At 50.3% G+C, this 15,081-nt stretch overlaps 1 protein-coding gene and 1 pseudogene across 2 annotated transcripts in view; one reads left to right on the plus strand and one right to left on the minus strand.

The window, feature by feature from the left end:
* Positions 1-3,546, plus strand: part of LOC310818632 (atlastin-2-like) — a 4,043-nt pseudogene extending 497 nt beyond the window's left edge. The window contains exons 2-6 of the transcript XR_014555112.1: positions 209-336; positions 731-786; positions 930-1,001; positions 1,322-1,753; positions 3,334-3,546. The product of XR_014555112.1 is annotated as an atlastin-2-like (transcript). The remainder of the gene's footprint in view (positions 1-208; positions 337-730; positions 787-929; positions 1,002-1,321; positions 1,754-3,333) is intronic.
* A 3,188-nt stretch (positions 3,547-6,734) lies between these two features.
* On the minus strand, positions 6,735-13,228 carry eif4a3 (eukaryotic translation initiation factor 4A3). The gene is made up of 12 exons (XM_083690320.1): positions 12,985-13,228; positions 12,433-12,505; positions 12,198-12,264; positions 11,938-12,000; positions 11,035-11,167; positions 10,201-10,281; positions 9,798-9,939; positions 9,153-9,291; positions 8,881-8,996; positions 8,636-8,743; positions 7,971-8,098; positions 6,735-6,954 (listed from the first exon to the last, which is right to left on the minus strand). The coding sequence occupies exons 1-12, from the start codon at positions 13,136-13,138 to the stop codon at positions 6,938-6,940; spliced, it is 1,221 nt and encodes a 406-aa protein (XP_083546446.1). The 5' UTR covers positions 13,139-13,228; the 3' UTR covers positions 6,735-6,937.
* Positions 13,229-15,081: the final 1,853 nt, after the last annotated feature.

Genomic DNA, 15,081 nt, shown 5'->3' on the forward strand with positions numbered 1-15,081 from the left:
TTTGGGAACAATATTTAAAAAGTGAAATTTCAACGTTCCTACTCTCTGGTAGACACTGAAGGTGTGTGCGTGTGTGTGCGTGTGTGTGTGTGTGTGCGTGTGTGTGTGTGCGCGTGTGTGTGTGTGTGTGCGTGCGGTGTTGTGTGTGTGTGTGTGTGTGCGTGTGTGTGCGTGTGTGTGTGCGTGTGTGTGTGTGTGTGTGTGTTAGACATTGATGAGGAGTTTAAGGATCAGCTGGTGGAGTTGGTTCCCAGTCTGCTGTCTCCTGAGAACCTGGTGGAGAAGGAGATCGGGGGGGCAAAGGTCACCTGCAGGGACCTGCTGCACTACTTCAAGGTTCATCATCCTTCTCTCTCTCTCTCTGTCTCTCTGTCTCTGTCTCTCTCTCTGTCTCTCTGTCTCTCTCTCTCTCTCTCTGTCTCTCTCTCTCTCTCTCTCTCTCTGTCTCTCTGTCTCTCTCTCTCTCTCTCTCTCTCTCTCTCTCTCTCTCTCTCTCTGTCTCTCTCTCTGTCTCTCTCTCTGTCTCTCTCTCTCTCTCTCTCTCTGTCTCTCTCTCTCTCTCTGTCTCTCTCTCTCTCTCTCTCTCTGTCTCTCTGTCTCTCTCTCTCTCTCTCTCTCTCTCTCTCTCTCTCTCTGTCTCTCTCCCCCCCTATGTTTTTTAATTTATTTTTTATATTTATTTTTTTCTTCAAAAGTTCAGGTATTTTCAGGTGTGTGTGTGTGTTTGCAGGCGTACATGAAGATCTATCAAGGGGAGGAGCTACCTATCCCAAGTCCATGTTGCAGGTGATCATTTCATCACTTCCTGTCTACATCATCATCATCATACAACCATCTGTTCTCAACTTTTCATTTTTTCCACATTATTATTATTATTATTATTATTATTATTCTACTTCTGATAGATGTTTCCTCCTGCTGTAACCTAGGCGACGGCTGAAGCCAACAACCTTGCAGCGGTTGCAGGAGCTAAAGACATTTATAACAAAGGCATGGAGCAGGTAATACACACACACACACGCTACACACACACACACTACACACACACACTAAACACACACACACTACACACACACATTAAACACACACACGCACTAAACACACACACACACACACTAAACACACACACGCATACACACACTAAACACACACACGCATTAAACACACACACGCACTAAACACACACACACACACTAAACACACACTTGCATTAAACACACACACGCACTAAACACACACAGTAATGGGACAGTTACTGTCCTTTTCTCCTACTGTAATGGTGTTGTGTGTGTGTGTGCGTGTGCGCCTCCTTCTTCTCCAGGTCTGCGGAGGTGACAAGCCCTACGCATCCCCGGCCGAGCTGGAGCGTTGCCATGGCGACCTGCGGGGGGCGTCGCTGCGGCTGTTCCGCTCCGTCAAGAAGATGGGCGGGGCCGACTTCTGCCAGCGCTACCAGGAGCGCCTGGAGGCGGAGCTTGACGAGGCGTACGCCAACTTCTCCAAACACAACGAAGGGAAGAACCTGTTCCACGCCGCGCGCACGCCCGCCACGCTGCTCGCACTTATGATCGCCATGTACACGGTCTCCGCGGTGACGGGCTTCCTGGGTGTGGCCTCGGTGGCGGCGGTGGCCAATGCCGTGGTGGGCGTGGCCTTGGTGGCGCTGTGTGTGTGGGCGTACGTCAAATACTCTGGAGAGTTCAGGGAGGTGGGCAGCGTCATCGACCAGGTGGCGGAGACGCTCTGGGAACAGGTGAGGGGGGGGCCGGGGGGGGGGTCTTACTAAGTCTGGCTAAAGCCTTAAAGCGTCATGTGACCCTGTAATCCAGTGGATTTGTTGTTTTCATTGTTCAAGAGTTGACGACCTTGAGATCTCTCTCTGAACGCCCTGATCAGTCCTGATGTTCCAAACTGCCCCTTTGAGTCAATTCCTACAACTCCCAAGATGCCCCTCTCCCTCCCACGCCAAATCCTTCTGTTGAACAGCGCTAGAACACAGGATCAGAGTAGAGTAGAGCAGGTCAGCAGGTCAGAGTAGAGCAGGTCAGAGTAGAGCAGGTCAGAGTAGAGCATGACAGAGTAGAGCAGAATAGAGCAGGTCAGAGGAGGTATTGTCTGAGGTATTTTAAGGTGGTATTGTCTGAGGTATTTTAAGGTGGTATTGTCTGAGGTATTTTAAGGTGGTATTGTCTGAGGTATTTTAAGGTGGTATGAGATGTTTTAGGAAGTAAACAGACCTCTGAGTGTTTGGCAGCTCTGATGCAGCTGAAGTGTGACATGGATTCAGGCCAACCTTTAAGGGTTAGGGTTAGCTAACCTAAACCTTTAAGGTGTTCCTTCACTGTGTTTTCCTGCCCTAGAACCCTCCATGCTGCTCCTCTCTCCTCCATGCTCCTCCTCTCTCCTCCATGCTCCTCCTCTCTCCTCCATGCTCCTCCTCTCTCCTCCATGCTGCTCCTCTCTCCTCCATGCTGCTCCTCTCTCCTCCATGCTCCTCCTCTCTCTCCTCCATGCTCCTCCTCTCTCCTCCATGCTCCTCCTCTCTCTCCTCCATGCTCCTCCTCTCTCCTCCATGCTCCTCCTCTCTCTCCTCCATGCTCCTCCTCTCTCCTCCATGCTCCTCCTCTCTCTCCTCCATGCTCCTCCTCTCTCTCCTCCATGCTCCTCCTCCTCTCTCCTCCATGCTGCTCCTCTCTCTCCTCCATGCTCCTCCTCTCCTCCATGCTCCTCCTCTCTCTCCTCCATGCTGCTTTTCTTTTCATTCTCACCCTCATCCTTCTCTCCATCTTGTTTTTTCTCTCCTTGGAATGGCTCTCTTTCTCTCTCTCTCTCTCTCTCTCTCTCTCTCTCTCTCTCGTGCGTCCATGCCTTCCAGACATGCCATTGACCCTCTGGTTCATCCCTCTCTTCCTCTCTTCCCTCTACGGGTGAGTAAACCACTCTCTCCTCCTCTAATGGTTCTTCCCTCTCTCCTTCCACCCTGTGCTTCACAGAGGACTCCACGGAAGGTGAGAGGTGTGGGGGGGGGGCAGACAGGGGAGGGGGGGCAGACAAGCAGGCATGCAGACATTTCTGAAACACTTAACATTATAGTCACATTTGTAAAGGGTTTATAATTAATTACTAAATAAACCATTTACAAACAGTTAGAACTCATCAGTTCATCAGTTCCAGCTCAGTTTAGACTGATCGATACTCACTTGGTGCAGATAGGGAGCATGGTGCAATCAGGAGGCAGTTATTAATGCTTTATAAATGCTTTATAAACTAACCCTGATGTGAAATAATGAAAAATGATTTGATCTTCTCCACCCCCCCCCCCCCCCCCCCCAGGTGGTGTCTAAGCTCTTTGAGGTGGTTCGGAGCAGAGTGCTGTTCGGAGCCCTGGTCCCGGCCCAGAGAACAAGACTGGCCTCAAACAACAACGTCAAGAAAAAAGACTAGCGCCCCTGCTGTTCCCCCGCCCCCCCACCAGATTTACATTTCTAGGACTCTATAATATATAAATGATAAATAAATAAGTTTTTGTTTTTGGTAGATCATGGTCTCTGCACCATGCTGGTCTAGTATACACTGAACGGTTGGTCTGGTTCGGTCTAGGCTGGTCTTGGTCAGCCTGGTTTGATCTAGGCTGGTCTGGGTCAGCCTGGTTCGGTCTAGGCTGGTCTGGGTCAAGGCCTGGTGGGTTTGGGTGGGTCTGGGTCAGTCTAGGTGGGTCTGGGTCAAGGCCTGGGTGGGTCTGGGCTGGCCTGGTTGGCCTGGTTCAGTCCAGGCATCTGGGTGGGTCTGGGTCAAGGCCTGGGTCAGTCTGGGTCAGAGGTGGGTGGGTCTGGGTGGGTGGGTCTGGGTCAGAGGTGGGTGGGTCTGGGTCAGAGGTGAGTGCCTCCATGGTTAATTTAGTTTGTTTTGCCTCATCATGTTTAAACACACGTTCCTGCATCCTTCCGTCACGTGTGGGGGTGGCGGCCACTGCTGTCTCCACCCCCACAACTACTGTAGTCCCGCCCGAGAACCCAGGTTTACAGCTTTACTCCTCTGTGATTGGTCCTCGCCCCTCTCCTCTCATCAACGGGAGGGAGCCCTGCCTCCTTTTACCCCAGATCAGACTGCTGATTCCCCTCCCCTCACTTCCCTTCCCTCGGCCACTGGGATAGTTGTTGTTGCCGTGGTGACATCAACCCCCCCCCCCCCGACACTCTTGTTTCCCTACTTCCTCTTCCTGTCTGTGTGAGTGGCTGTGTCAGTACTTCCTGTCTGTGTGAGTGTCCGTGTTCTGAACGCAGCTCCATCTCGTTGTCTCAGTGACAACTCACTACACACCACTAGAGCCACGCCCCTCCACCCCACACTACGGCTCAGTCCAAATCAACCCCCCCCCAGGGTGTAGGGGTGTAGGAGGTTAGGAGGTTAGGGGGTAGGAGGTTAGGAGGTTAGGGGTAGGAGGTTAGGGGATTAGGGATTAGGGGGTAGGAGGTTAGGGGTTAGGGTGTGGGGGGTTAGGAGGTAGTAGGTTAGGGGGTAGGAGCTTAGGGGATAGGAGGTTAGGGTGTGGGGGGTAGGGGATTAGGGTGTGGGGGGATAGGAGGTTAGGGGATAGGAGGTTAGGGTGTGGGGGGTAGGGGATAGGAGGTTAGGGTGTGGGGGGTAGGGGATTAGGGTGGGGAGGGTTAGGGGGTAGGGGATTAGGGTGTGGGGGGTTAGGGTGTGGAGGGTTAGGGGGTAGGGGATTAGGGTGTGGGGGGTTAGGGTGTGGGGGGTTAGGCGGTAGTAGGTTAGGGGGTAGGAGCTTAGGGGATAGGAGGTTAGGGTGTGGGGGGTTAGGGTGTGGAGGGTTAGGGGGTAGGGGATTAGGGTGTGGGGGGTTAGGGGATAGGAGGGTAGGGGATTAGGGTGTGGAGGGTTAGGGGGTAGGGGATAGGAGGTTAGGGTGTGGGGGGTAGGGGATTAGGGTGTGGGGGGATAGGAGGTTAGGGGATAGGAGGTTAGGGTGTGGGGGGTAGGGGATTAGGGTGGGGAGGGTTAGGGGGTAGGGGATTAGGGTGTGGGGGGTTAGGGGATAGGAGGGTAGGGGATTAGGGTGTGGAGGGTTAGGGGGTAGGGGATTAGGGTGTGGGGGGTTAGGGTGTGGGGGGTTAGGCGGTAGTAGGTTAGGGGGTAGGAGCTTAGGGGATAGGAGGTTAGGGTGTGGGGGGTTAGGGTGTGGAGGGTTAGGGGGTAGGGGATTAGGGTGTGGGGGGTTAGGGGATAGGAGGGTAGGGGATTAGGGTGTGGAGGGTTAGGGGGTAGGGGATTAGGGTGTGGGGGGTTAGGGGGTAGGGGGTTAGGGGTCGATTTGGTAATCACTACAGCTCTCCCCACATCAGCTGCTCTAAAGATGAATCATTTTGTATATTTCTCTCTTAAAGTATTAGAATGATCATGTTTGTTGTTTTCTTTGATTGATTATTGATTGATTGATTGATTGATTATTCCATCCAGAACATTGCCACCAACATGTGCTGTTTTTGTACAGTTTAGTTTTTTAAAACTCATCAGACTGTAGGGCATGTGCAGCAGATATCCACATATACATAGTATAAATACCTTTTCTAAACCTTTTTTGTAGCTGGGAGAACAATGGTTTCGTGGTAGGCAGTTTTACCGTATGTAAAGGAATGCTTTTGTGATTTGTGTATATGTCCAATAAAGTCTTTTTTTTATATATTTGTAAAGTTTAATCTTCCATCGAACTTCCTCACCTTGCTGTTTGAAACCTTATGTTTGTCTTGTTTCATTTCAAAGTTATTTTCCTTAATTTATTTTTCAATACAAGATTAAAACAAACTACTACAGAACACAAAGAAACGCATGAGTTTTTGTTGAGAAACTGAGAGAAAACTGTGTTTCATCTAAGCGTTGGTTTCAGTGTTTTGAGGTCTTTTTGCTCCCTAGTTGCCATGGCAGTAAGTTTTGGGTCTTTGTCTTCCTGTATGATTAAGCCAACCAATCATCTTACTGTATGATTAAGCCAACCAATCATCTTACTGTATGATTAAGCCAACCAATGAATTGAAGGCCAGATGTTTCTGTACACTTCAGAATCCATTCTGCTGCTGCCATCAGAAGTTCCATCCTCAATGAAGACGATTGTGGTTCATGGTAACAGTCCTCAGTCCTCAGTCTGAGGTCACCCCGCTCTGATGCTGAGTTCTCTTGTCTTGTTCTCTTGTCAGATCCAAGTCCCTCATAGCATTTATTCAATACCAAATAAACATAATTTATTTCAGAGAATATAAAGACCAACAGCCCAGGCGTCTTGGTCCCCAGCTCAGAAAAACAACAAGACAAAGTAGCTAAAGTAGCTAACGAAGCTAACTAAAGTAACTAACTAAAGTAACTAACTAAAGTAGCTAACGCTGATAAAAAGTTGGTTTAAAGCAAACGAGCGAACGCGCGGGTCGGAGCAGAGGTGACAGAGTTCCAACACCTGAGTTCTCGTCTCATCAGCAGCCCTGAGGGTCTCATCAGCAGCCCTGAGGGTCTCATCAGCAGCCCTGAGGGTCTCCTTCACCCTGGTGGATTTTAAAGCAACGGACTGCTCAGGAATGTGGTGGAAATCCTCTAGTCATGTTTCCACCGATCCAACGCCTTTTCACTAGTTTTGAATTTCAGGGGAGCACTTGAACGCAGCATGATCACTACCGGAGGTCGTGTCCAACGGGTACAGAGGAATAGTAGAATAACAGAAACAGTCCGGTGGGAAACGAAGATTCTTTATTTACAAAACAAACTCCTGGTTGAGGGTTGAGGCCTTTCACTAAAACATCAGATTCATCACTTCAGACTCTGAAGCTGCACTTTATAAAAACAAAACAGGAAGTTCAACAGGAAAGTAAATGTTTGGGTTCCGGGTGAGATGGGGGCGGGGCGGTTCCTCTTCTGTCACCACGCCAACACCTCAGATCAGGTCAGCCACTGGGGAGGGAGAGACGTGTTAAAGGGGCAATCTGGGATTAAAACAACAAAAGCGGGCCACCCCACCACTTCATCTGAGAAATTTTTCTTTATTTTTTAACCCTTTCATCCGTGTCCAGATGGCCTGATGTGTGTTGGTGGGTTAGGGTAGGGTAGGGGAGGCAGGGTTAGGGTAGGGTAGGGGAGGCAGGGTTAGGGTAGGGTAGGGGAGGCAGGGTTAGGGTAGGGGAGGGGAGGCAGGGTTAGGGTAGGGTAGGGGAGGCAGGGTTAGGGGAGGGGGAGGGGAGGCAGGGTTAGGGTAGGGTAGGGGAGGCAGGGTTAGGGTTGGGGGAGGGTAGGGGAGGCAGGGTTAGGGTTGGGGGAGGCAGGTTTAGGGTTGGGTTAGGTTTAAGTTAGGGTTGGGGGAGGGGAGGCAGGGTTAGGGTTGGGTTAGGGTTGGGGGAGGGGAGGCAGGGTTAGGGTTGGGGAGGGGAGGCAGGGTTAGGGTTGGGGAGGGGAGGCAGGGTTAGGGTTGGGTTAGGGTTGGGGGAGGGGAGGCAGGGTTAGGGTTGGGGAGGGGAGGCAGGGTTAGGGTTGGGGAGGGGAGGCAGGGTTAGGGTTGGGTTAGGGTTGGGGGAGGGGAGGCAGGGTTAGGGTTGGGGAGGGGAGGCAGGGTTAGGGTTAAGTTAGGGTTGGGGGAGGGGAGGCAGGGTTAGGGTTAAGTTAGGGTTGGGGGAGGGGAGGCAGGGTTAGGGTTAAGTTAGGGTTGGGGGAGGGGAGGCAGGGTTAGGGTTAAGTTAGGGTTGGGGGAGGGGAGGCAGGGTTAGGGTTGGGGGAGGGGAGGGGAGGCAGGTTTAGGGTTGGGTTAGGGTTAAGTTAGGGTTGGGGGAGGGGAGGCAGGGTTAGGGTTAAGTTAGGGTTGGGAGTGGTGATGCAGCACAGATCAGAGATGTGGATCACATGAAAATGGTGACATTAAATATGACTTGTCATAACATTCATGAGCATCTCGTGTGTGTGTGTGTGTGTGTGTGTACCGTTCATAGGCATCTCATCTATCTGGGTTGAGTAGTACTGCTCGATGTCTCTCAGGATCCGAATGTCGTCGTTCTTCACAAAGTTGATGGCCACGCCCTTACGACCATAGCGACCTGATCGACCAATCCTGGAGAGGGAGGAGGAGCGAGAGAGGGAGAGAGGGGAGAGAGAGAGAAGAGGGAGGGGAGAGGGAGGGAGGAGAGAGAGAGAAAGAGAGAAGAGGGAGGGAGGGGAGAGAGAAGAGAGAGAGAGAGAAGAGGGAGGGGGAGAGGGAGGGGAGAGAGAGAGAGAGAAAGAGAGAAGAGGGAGGGAGGGGGAGAGGGAGGGGAGAGAGAGAGAGAGAAGAGGGAGGGGGAGAGGGAGGGGAGAGAGAGAGAGAGAAGAGGGAGGGAGGGGAGAGAGAAGGGATTGAGAACACAACAATCTTCCACTCACTGACGACACTAGTTTGGTGTGTTTGAAAAGGACATCAACTGGGATTTAGTCACAGTGTGATTCTGTCAGCCAAGACAGTGAGGGGCGGGGTCAGGGGTGTGTGTGTACCTGTGGATGTAGAGCAGGGAGAGGTGTGTGTGTGTGTGTGTACCTGTGGATGTAGAGCAGGGAGAGGTGTGTGTGTGTGTACCTGTGGATGTAGAGCAGGGAGAGGTGTGTGTGTGTGTACCTGTGGATGTAGAGCTCTCTGTTGTTGGGCAGGTCGTAGTTGATGATGAGGGACACCTGGGGGACGTCCAGACCTCTGGCCCACACGTCCGTAGAGATCAGCACACGACTACAGAACCACAACACAATGTCACCCCAACAACACAACGTCACTCCAACAACACAACGTCATCCCAACAATGTGTTTCTATTCTCCAGATCTGAACTCCTACTCACTCACTGACAGACAGACAGACAGACACAGACCTGGCTCCAGATCTGAACTCCTTCATGATGGACTCCCTCTCCTTCTGAGGCATGTCTCCATGCATGGACGACACCGTGAAGTTGGCCTCACGCATCTTCTCCGTCAGCCAGTCCACCTGCAGCGCACACACACACACACACACACACACACACACATTTGTATGATGTTCTTATGATTCTGTCAATACAGTGTCCTCCAACAGTCCTTCAGCTAAAGCAGGCTCTGTCAGGAGGGAGGGAGGGAGGGGGTGTGTGTGTGTGTGCACTCGGACCTTCCTCTTGGTGTTGCAGAAGATGACAGCCTGTGTGATGGTCAGGGTGTCGTAGAGGTCACACAGCGTGTCGAACTTCCACTCCTCCCTCTCCACCGCCACGAAGAACTGCTTGATGCCCTCCAGGGTCAACTCATCACTGGGGGGTTAGATCAGAGTCAAGTCATCACTGGGGGGTTAGATCAGAGTCAAGTCATCACTGGGGGGTTAGATCAGAGTCAAGTCATCACTGGGGGGTTAGATCAGAGTCAAGTCATCACTGGGGGGTTAGATCAGAGTCAAGTCATCACTGGGGGGTTAGATCAGAGTCAAGTCATCACTGGGGGGTTAGATCAGAGTCAAGTCATCACTGGGGGGTTAGATCAGAGTCAAGTCATCACTGGGGGGTTAGATCAGAGTCAACTCATCACTGGGGGGTTAGATCAGAGTCAAGTCATCACTGGGGGGTTAGATCAGAGTCAACTCATCACTGGGGGGGGGGGGGGGGGTTACATGACATTTCATAACATGGGTTAGCTAAGGATAACACCAATCATAATAACAATAATATATTTATAATAATGCATTAATTTTGCATTGTACTTTCCTCGTTCCATGGAGCGGAGAGGAACACACACACACACACACACACACACACGGACTGACCGTTTGACCAGGATGCGGATGGGGTCTGTCATGAACTTGTTGGTCATCTCCAGGATCTCGTGGGGGAGGGTGGCGCTGATCAGACACACCTGGGTGGCGGGGGGCAGGTAGCGGTATACATCATAGATCTGCTCCTTGAACCCTGGGGGGGGGGGGGGGGGTTATCTGAGTTAATGGTACCAAACACACACGACACAGAGGACCAGGAGACAGAACCAGAGGAGTAGGAGACAGAACCAGGAGTAGGAGACAGAACCAGAGGACAGAACCAGAGGAGTAGGAGACAGAACCAGAGGACAGAACCAGAGGACAGAACCAGAGGACAGAACCAGAGGACAGAACCAGAGGAGTAGGAGACAGAACCAGAGGACAGAACCAGAGGACCAGGCAGACGGGTTCTTACCCTTGTTCAGCATCTCATCAGCCTCGTCCAGAACCAGCATCTTGATGGCCCGGGTCCTCAGACTCCTCCTACGGATCATATCTGGGGGGGGGGGGAGGACAGGAGGTGGGGGGAGAGGGAGGGAGGACAGGAGGTGGGGGGGGGGGGGGGGAGAGGGAGGGAGGACAGGAGGTGGGGGGGGGGAGGGAGGACAGGAGGTGGGGGGGGGGAGGGGAGGACAGGAGGTGGGGGGGGGGTGGGGGAGAGGGAGGGAGGACAGGAGGTGGGGGGGGGGGAGAGGGAGGGAGGACAGGAGGTGGGGGGGGGAGAGGGAGGGAGGACAGGAGGTGGGGGGGGGGGGGGAGGGAGGACAGGAGGTGGGGGGGGGGGGGGAGGACAGGAGGTGGGTGGGAGAGGAGTGATGCAATCATGTCATCATGGACCAGAATCTCAAAGGAATGTTTCCAACATCTTGTGGAATCAACGCCACGAAGAATTGAGGCTGTTTAGAGAGCAAAGGGAGGCCCTACCCAGTATTAGTATAGTGTTGTAATAAAGGGAGGCCCTACCCAGTATTAGTATAGTGTTGTAATAAAGGGAGTATTACCAGTATTAGTATAGTGGTAATAAAGGGAGTATTACCCAGTATTAGTATAGTGGTAATAAAGGGAGTATTACCAGTATTAGTATAGTGGTAATAAAGGGAGTATTACCAGTATTAGTATAGTGGTAATAAAGGGCTGGTGAGTGTGTGTAAAGTAGCAGCTGGTTGCGGGGGTCTGAGAGGGAGAGCTGAGGAGCTCGGGTCCTGGGGTACAAAACGTCAGGTCAAGGGGCGTCACCATGGAGACTCACCGAACACCCTCCCGGGCGTGCCGGCCACCACGTGTTGACCGTAGTCTAGTTTGCGGATGTCCTCTCCCACGTTGGTGCCCCCCACACACGCGTGGCACTGGACGTTCATGTAGTCTCCCAGGGCCAGCAGCACCTGGGGGGGGGGGGGGGGGTCTCCATCACTACTCAAATGTACCCGTGTGTTTGGTGTGTGTGTGTGTGTTTGTAGTGTGTGTGTGTGGTATATGGAGTTGAGGTTTGCAGGGTTCTCCCCAGAGAAAGCTGCGTCAGTGTGAACTTGGTTCTCTCTGGAAACACTTGGAGGAGAATGGGAGTAGAACCTCAGTGATGACCGTTCCTCTCTTAACTAACTAGCTCACTCAATGTGACGTGTTCAGTCAATTCAGCATTTTGGGTTGAGTCTGGTTTTGATCCAGCTGTATACATACAGAACCCTAACCCTGTCACTAACCCTAAACCTACCCTAACCCTGTCACTAACCCTAACCCTGTATCTGTTACTAACCCTAAACCTACTCTAACCCTAACCCTACTCTAACCCTAGGCCTACTCTAACCCTAACCCTACTCTAACCCTAACCCTAGGACTACTCTAACCCTAGGCCTACTCTAACCCTAACCCTAGGACTACTCTAACCCTGTCACTAACCCTAACCCTAGGACTACTCTAACCCTGTCACTAACCCTAACCCTACTCTAACCCTAACCCTACTCTAACCCTAACCCTACTCTAACCCTAACCCTACTCTAACCCTAGGCATTCGCTAATCGGTCACTAATCAAATGTACCTGTGTGTTTGTATTACTGTTGTTGCCTTGGATGTAAATCTAGAAAGGTGTGTAAACTATTTGTAAAGTTAAATCAGTAGTTAATAGATGTTAGAGTAGAGCTGATGGTTGGTTACCTTCTGGATCTGTCCAGCCAGCTCTCTGGTGGGGGCAAGGATCAGGGCCTGGGTCTCACGCACCTGGACACACACACACACCACACATTAGAGAAACTCACCGTAGTGAGACTTTACAACACACACCAATGACACTGAGGTCTATTGTATAAGACACATTTGAACAGCCACAGTAGTAACCGTGGTAACAGCCACAGTAGTAACCGTGGTAACAGCCACAGTAGTAACCGTGGTAACAGCTACAGTAGTAACCGTGGTACCTGGATGTCCAGGCACTGCAGCACGGACACACAGAAGGTGGCCGTCTTTCCTGTCCCAGACTGAGACCTGGAGGGGGGGAGAAAGTGTGACTTTGTTCAACATCCACCACAAACAATTAAGTACCACTGCTCTGTACACACACACACACACACACACCCCCCCCAGTGGTCCCCTCCCTGTGAGTCAGGACCACATCATAATAGAAGCGTGTTGATCCTGAGCTGCAGGTCTTACTGTGCGATGACGTCCCTGCCTTTGATGATCTGTTTGATGGCCCGCTGCTGGATGGCCGACGGCTTCTCGAACCCTGGGCACAGAACGCAGCGTCTCATTCACGGCTCGGACACAATTCTTCAGGAAAATAACCTTTTTTTAATTATCTAAGATGAGTGGAATTGAAACCTGGAAGCAACATTTCTTGGGTATGTTTTTTTTATATGTTACATGTATACGATGTCCTGCAGATGATGAACTACGAACTAACAGACGTTAAACCAGAAGTCCCACATTTGAGAGGCTTTAGTTTCCTCAGGTCGTCTGTAGTTCAACCCGACCAGTCATCGACGTGTAGCTAGCATGCTAACATTAGCTTCTTAGCTTCCAAACAATGCGGAAAGAGGAAAACAATCAACACCACCTCAACACCGCCTCAACACCGCCACCAGTGACCAATAACACCCTGTACTTTATATCACTTCTGGTCGTGAGTTCTGGAACTCAGCCTACGCTCAACATCACCCGCTAGCTAGCGGCGGGCCTAGTGCTCCCGACGGATCCCCGGGCTACCGTAGGCGTAGATCCCGCGGAGGAGGTCCTCCCGCAGGCCCATCGTGTCGAAGGTCGGGGTGACGTCCACCTCCTCGCTGGTCTCAAACTCGATCTTTGTCATGTCCTCCTCCTTCAGAAGCCTCTTGGTGCGGGTGACGGGGGCTGCGGCCATGGCTACCGGCGGTAAGATTCACTAAACACGAGTAAAACGACCCGTCTGACTGTCTGCTGCGGGACGAGAAGAAAGAGCGCCTCATGTGTCGCACTGGTGATGACGTCGAGAGTCCGCGACAACAACAACTCCTGTGACGTTGGTTGGGGGCGGGGTCTTCTGTTGGAGCCGATCGAGGATCAGTTTTAATCAGCAGGCTGGACTAAGATATTCATATTCATATTCATATTAAAAGGTATACTATCTGAATTTTGCTCATATGCACAGCGAACTTTATCTGTCATAACTTATCTGAACACTCTCCCAAACCACATCAAAGAATCCAGCACACTCTCCTCCTTCAAAGGATCTTCAAAGGATCCCTCAAAACTCATCTTTTTAAACGTGCTTTTAATCTTTAACCATTGTCATTGTTGTTTTTACTGACTGCTTTTGTTTTAGTGAGTACTGAGAAAAGCACTTTACAAAATAAATGAATTATTATTATGAATGAATGAATTATTATTCCTATAATAAACTTCCCCTGATGATTTGGCTCCTGTCACGTCTTCACACAGCTTACATTAAACTGAATAAATAACTGTTAAATAACTGATACAATCCTGTTAACTCTCACTTGTATGTTCTTCCTTCTCATTGTATCCTTAAATAACCTTTATTTAACCAGGAAAAGTCTCCCTAACCCTAACCCTAACCCTACCCTAACCCTAACCCCTAACCCTACCCTAACCCTAACTCTAACTCTAACCCTAACCCTAACCCTAACCCTAACCTAACCCTAACCCTAACTCTAACTCTAACCCTAACCTAACCCTAACCCTAACCCTAACCCTAAGAGCGTCCCGGCCGAGACAGGCAGCAGCACAACTAACACGGTTGCAGACATAAAAAAAAACATATAACAATTTACAATGAAAATAAAGAATAATTTACAGAATCAAAAATATTCATGAATATTTGTCACAAGTCATCAACATCAGGGATCAAACAGGAACAATATGAATCAGCCAAAACATCTACAGCCGGATGTGCCTCCAAGTCATTTAGAATGACTTTAAATGCATCCAGTGAGACCAGCTCCCGAAGATTCAGGTCATTTTGCATTAACTGATTCTAAAGGGGAATAAAAACAGCTCTATACACACAAGTCATTGATGATGTCATAGAGGGAAATGAAAACGGGTCTACCGAGAAGCAGAGGGAGCAGCATACTTAAACACCCTTTTTCCCAGATCAGTGCAGACTTTAGGGACAGATAGTAGGAATATGTCCTGGGAGCGAAGACAACATCTTCCAATACTTTTCTGAAGAATGTCGATCTGTAGGTAAGATGGAAGCAGACCAAGAACAGCCTTATAAATAAAAATATGCCAATGGTTAAGTCTACGGGTGGACAAGGCAGACCATCCATCCACAGACAATACAAAGAGCAATGGTCAGTAAGGGCTTTGAAATGTGTAATAACCCTCAGTGCTCCATGGTAGACAGTATCCAGCGCGTCGGCATTGTGAAGATGCATGCATGTACATAACATCACCACAGTCCAGCACAGACATAAAGGTGGCAGCAACAAGTCTTCTTTTGGCCTCGAAGGAAAAGCAAGACTTGTTTCTAAAATAAAAACCCAATTTCAACTTTAGTTTTTTCACCAATTGCTGAATGTGAGGCTTAAAAGAGAGAGAATATAATTCCTAGATAGTTGTATTGAGATACAGACTCAATCTCAGAGCCCTGAAAAGTGGTGATAGATGCAAGGTTCAGTGGGTTTGATTTTGTATTTGAAAACATTATGAGTTTTGTTTTGTCAGCATTTAAAACAAGTTGTTAAATCACACAAGGTACGTTGTACTGTATTAAAAGCAAGTTGTAGCTGATGAAGAGCCTGGTGTGGTGTAGATGCAGAGCAGTATATCACAGTATCATCAGCATAAGTGTGGAAATTT

This window comes from Argentina silus, assembly GCF_951799395.1.
Source record: "Argentina silus genome assembly, chromosome: 18".
In the NCBI taxonomy this organism is placed as follows: Eukaryota; Metazoa; Chordata; class Actinopteri; order Argentiniformes; family Argentinidae; genus Argentina; species Argentina silus.

Coding starts and splice junctions, on each gene's coding strand:
- eif4a3 (XM_083690320.1), bottom strand. CDS start 13,138: ATGGCCGCAGCCCCCGTCACCCGCACCAAGAGGCTTCTGAAGGAGGAG. Junction 8,997..9,152: donor TCTGCAACACCAAGAGGAAG/GTCCGAGTGCAC, acceptor TGTGCGCTGCAG/GTGGACTGGCTGACGGAGAA. Junction 8,099..8,635: donor AGAGAGCTCTACATCCACAG/GTACACACACAC, acceptor CTCCCTCTCCAG/GATTGGTCGATCAGGTCGCT.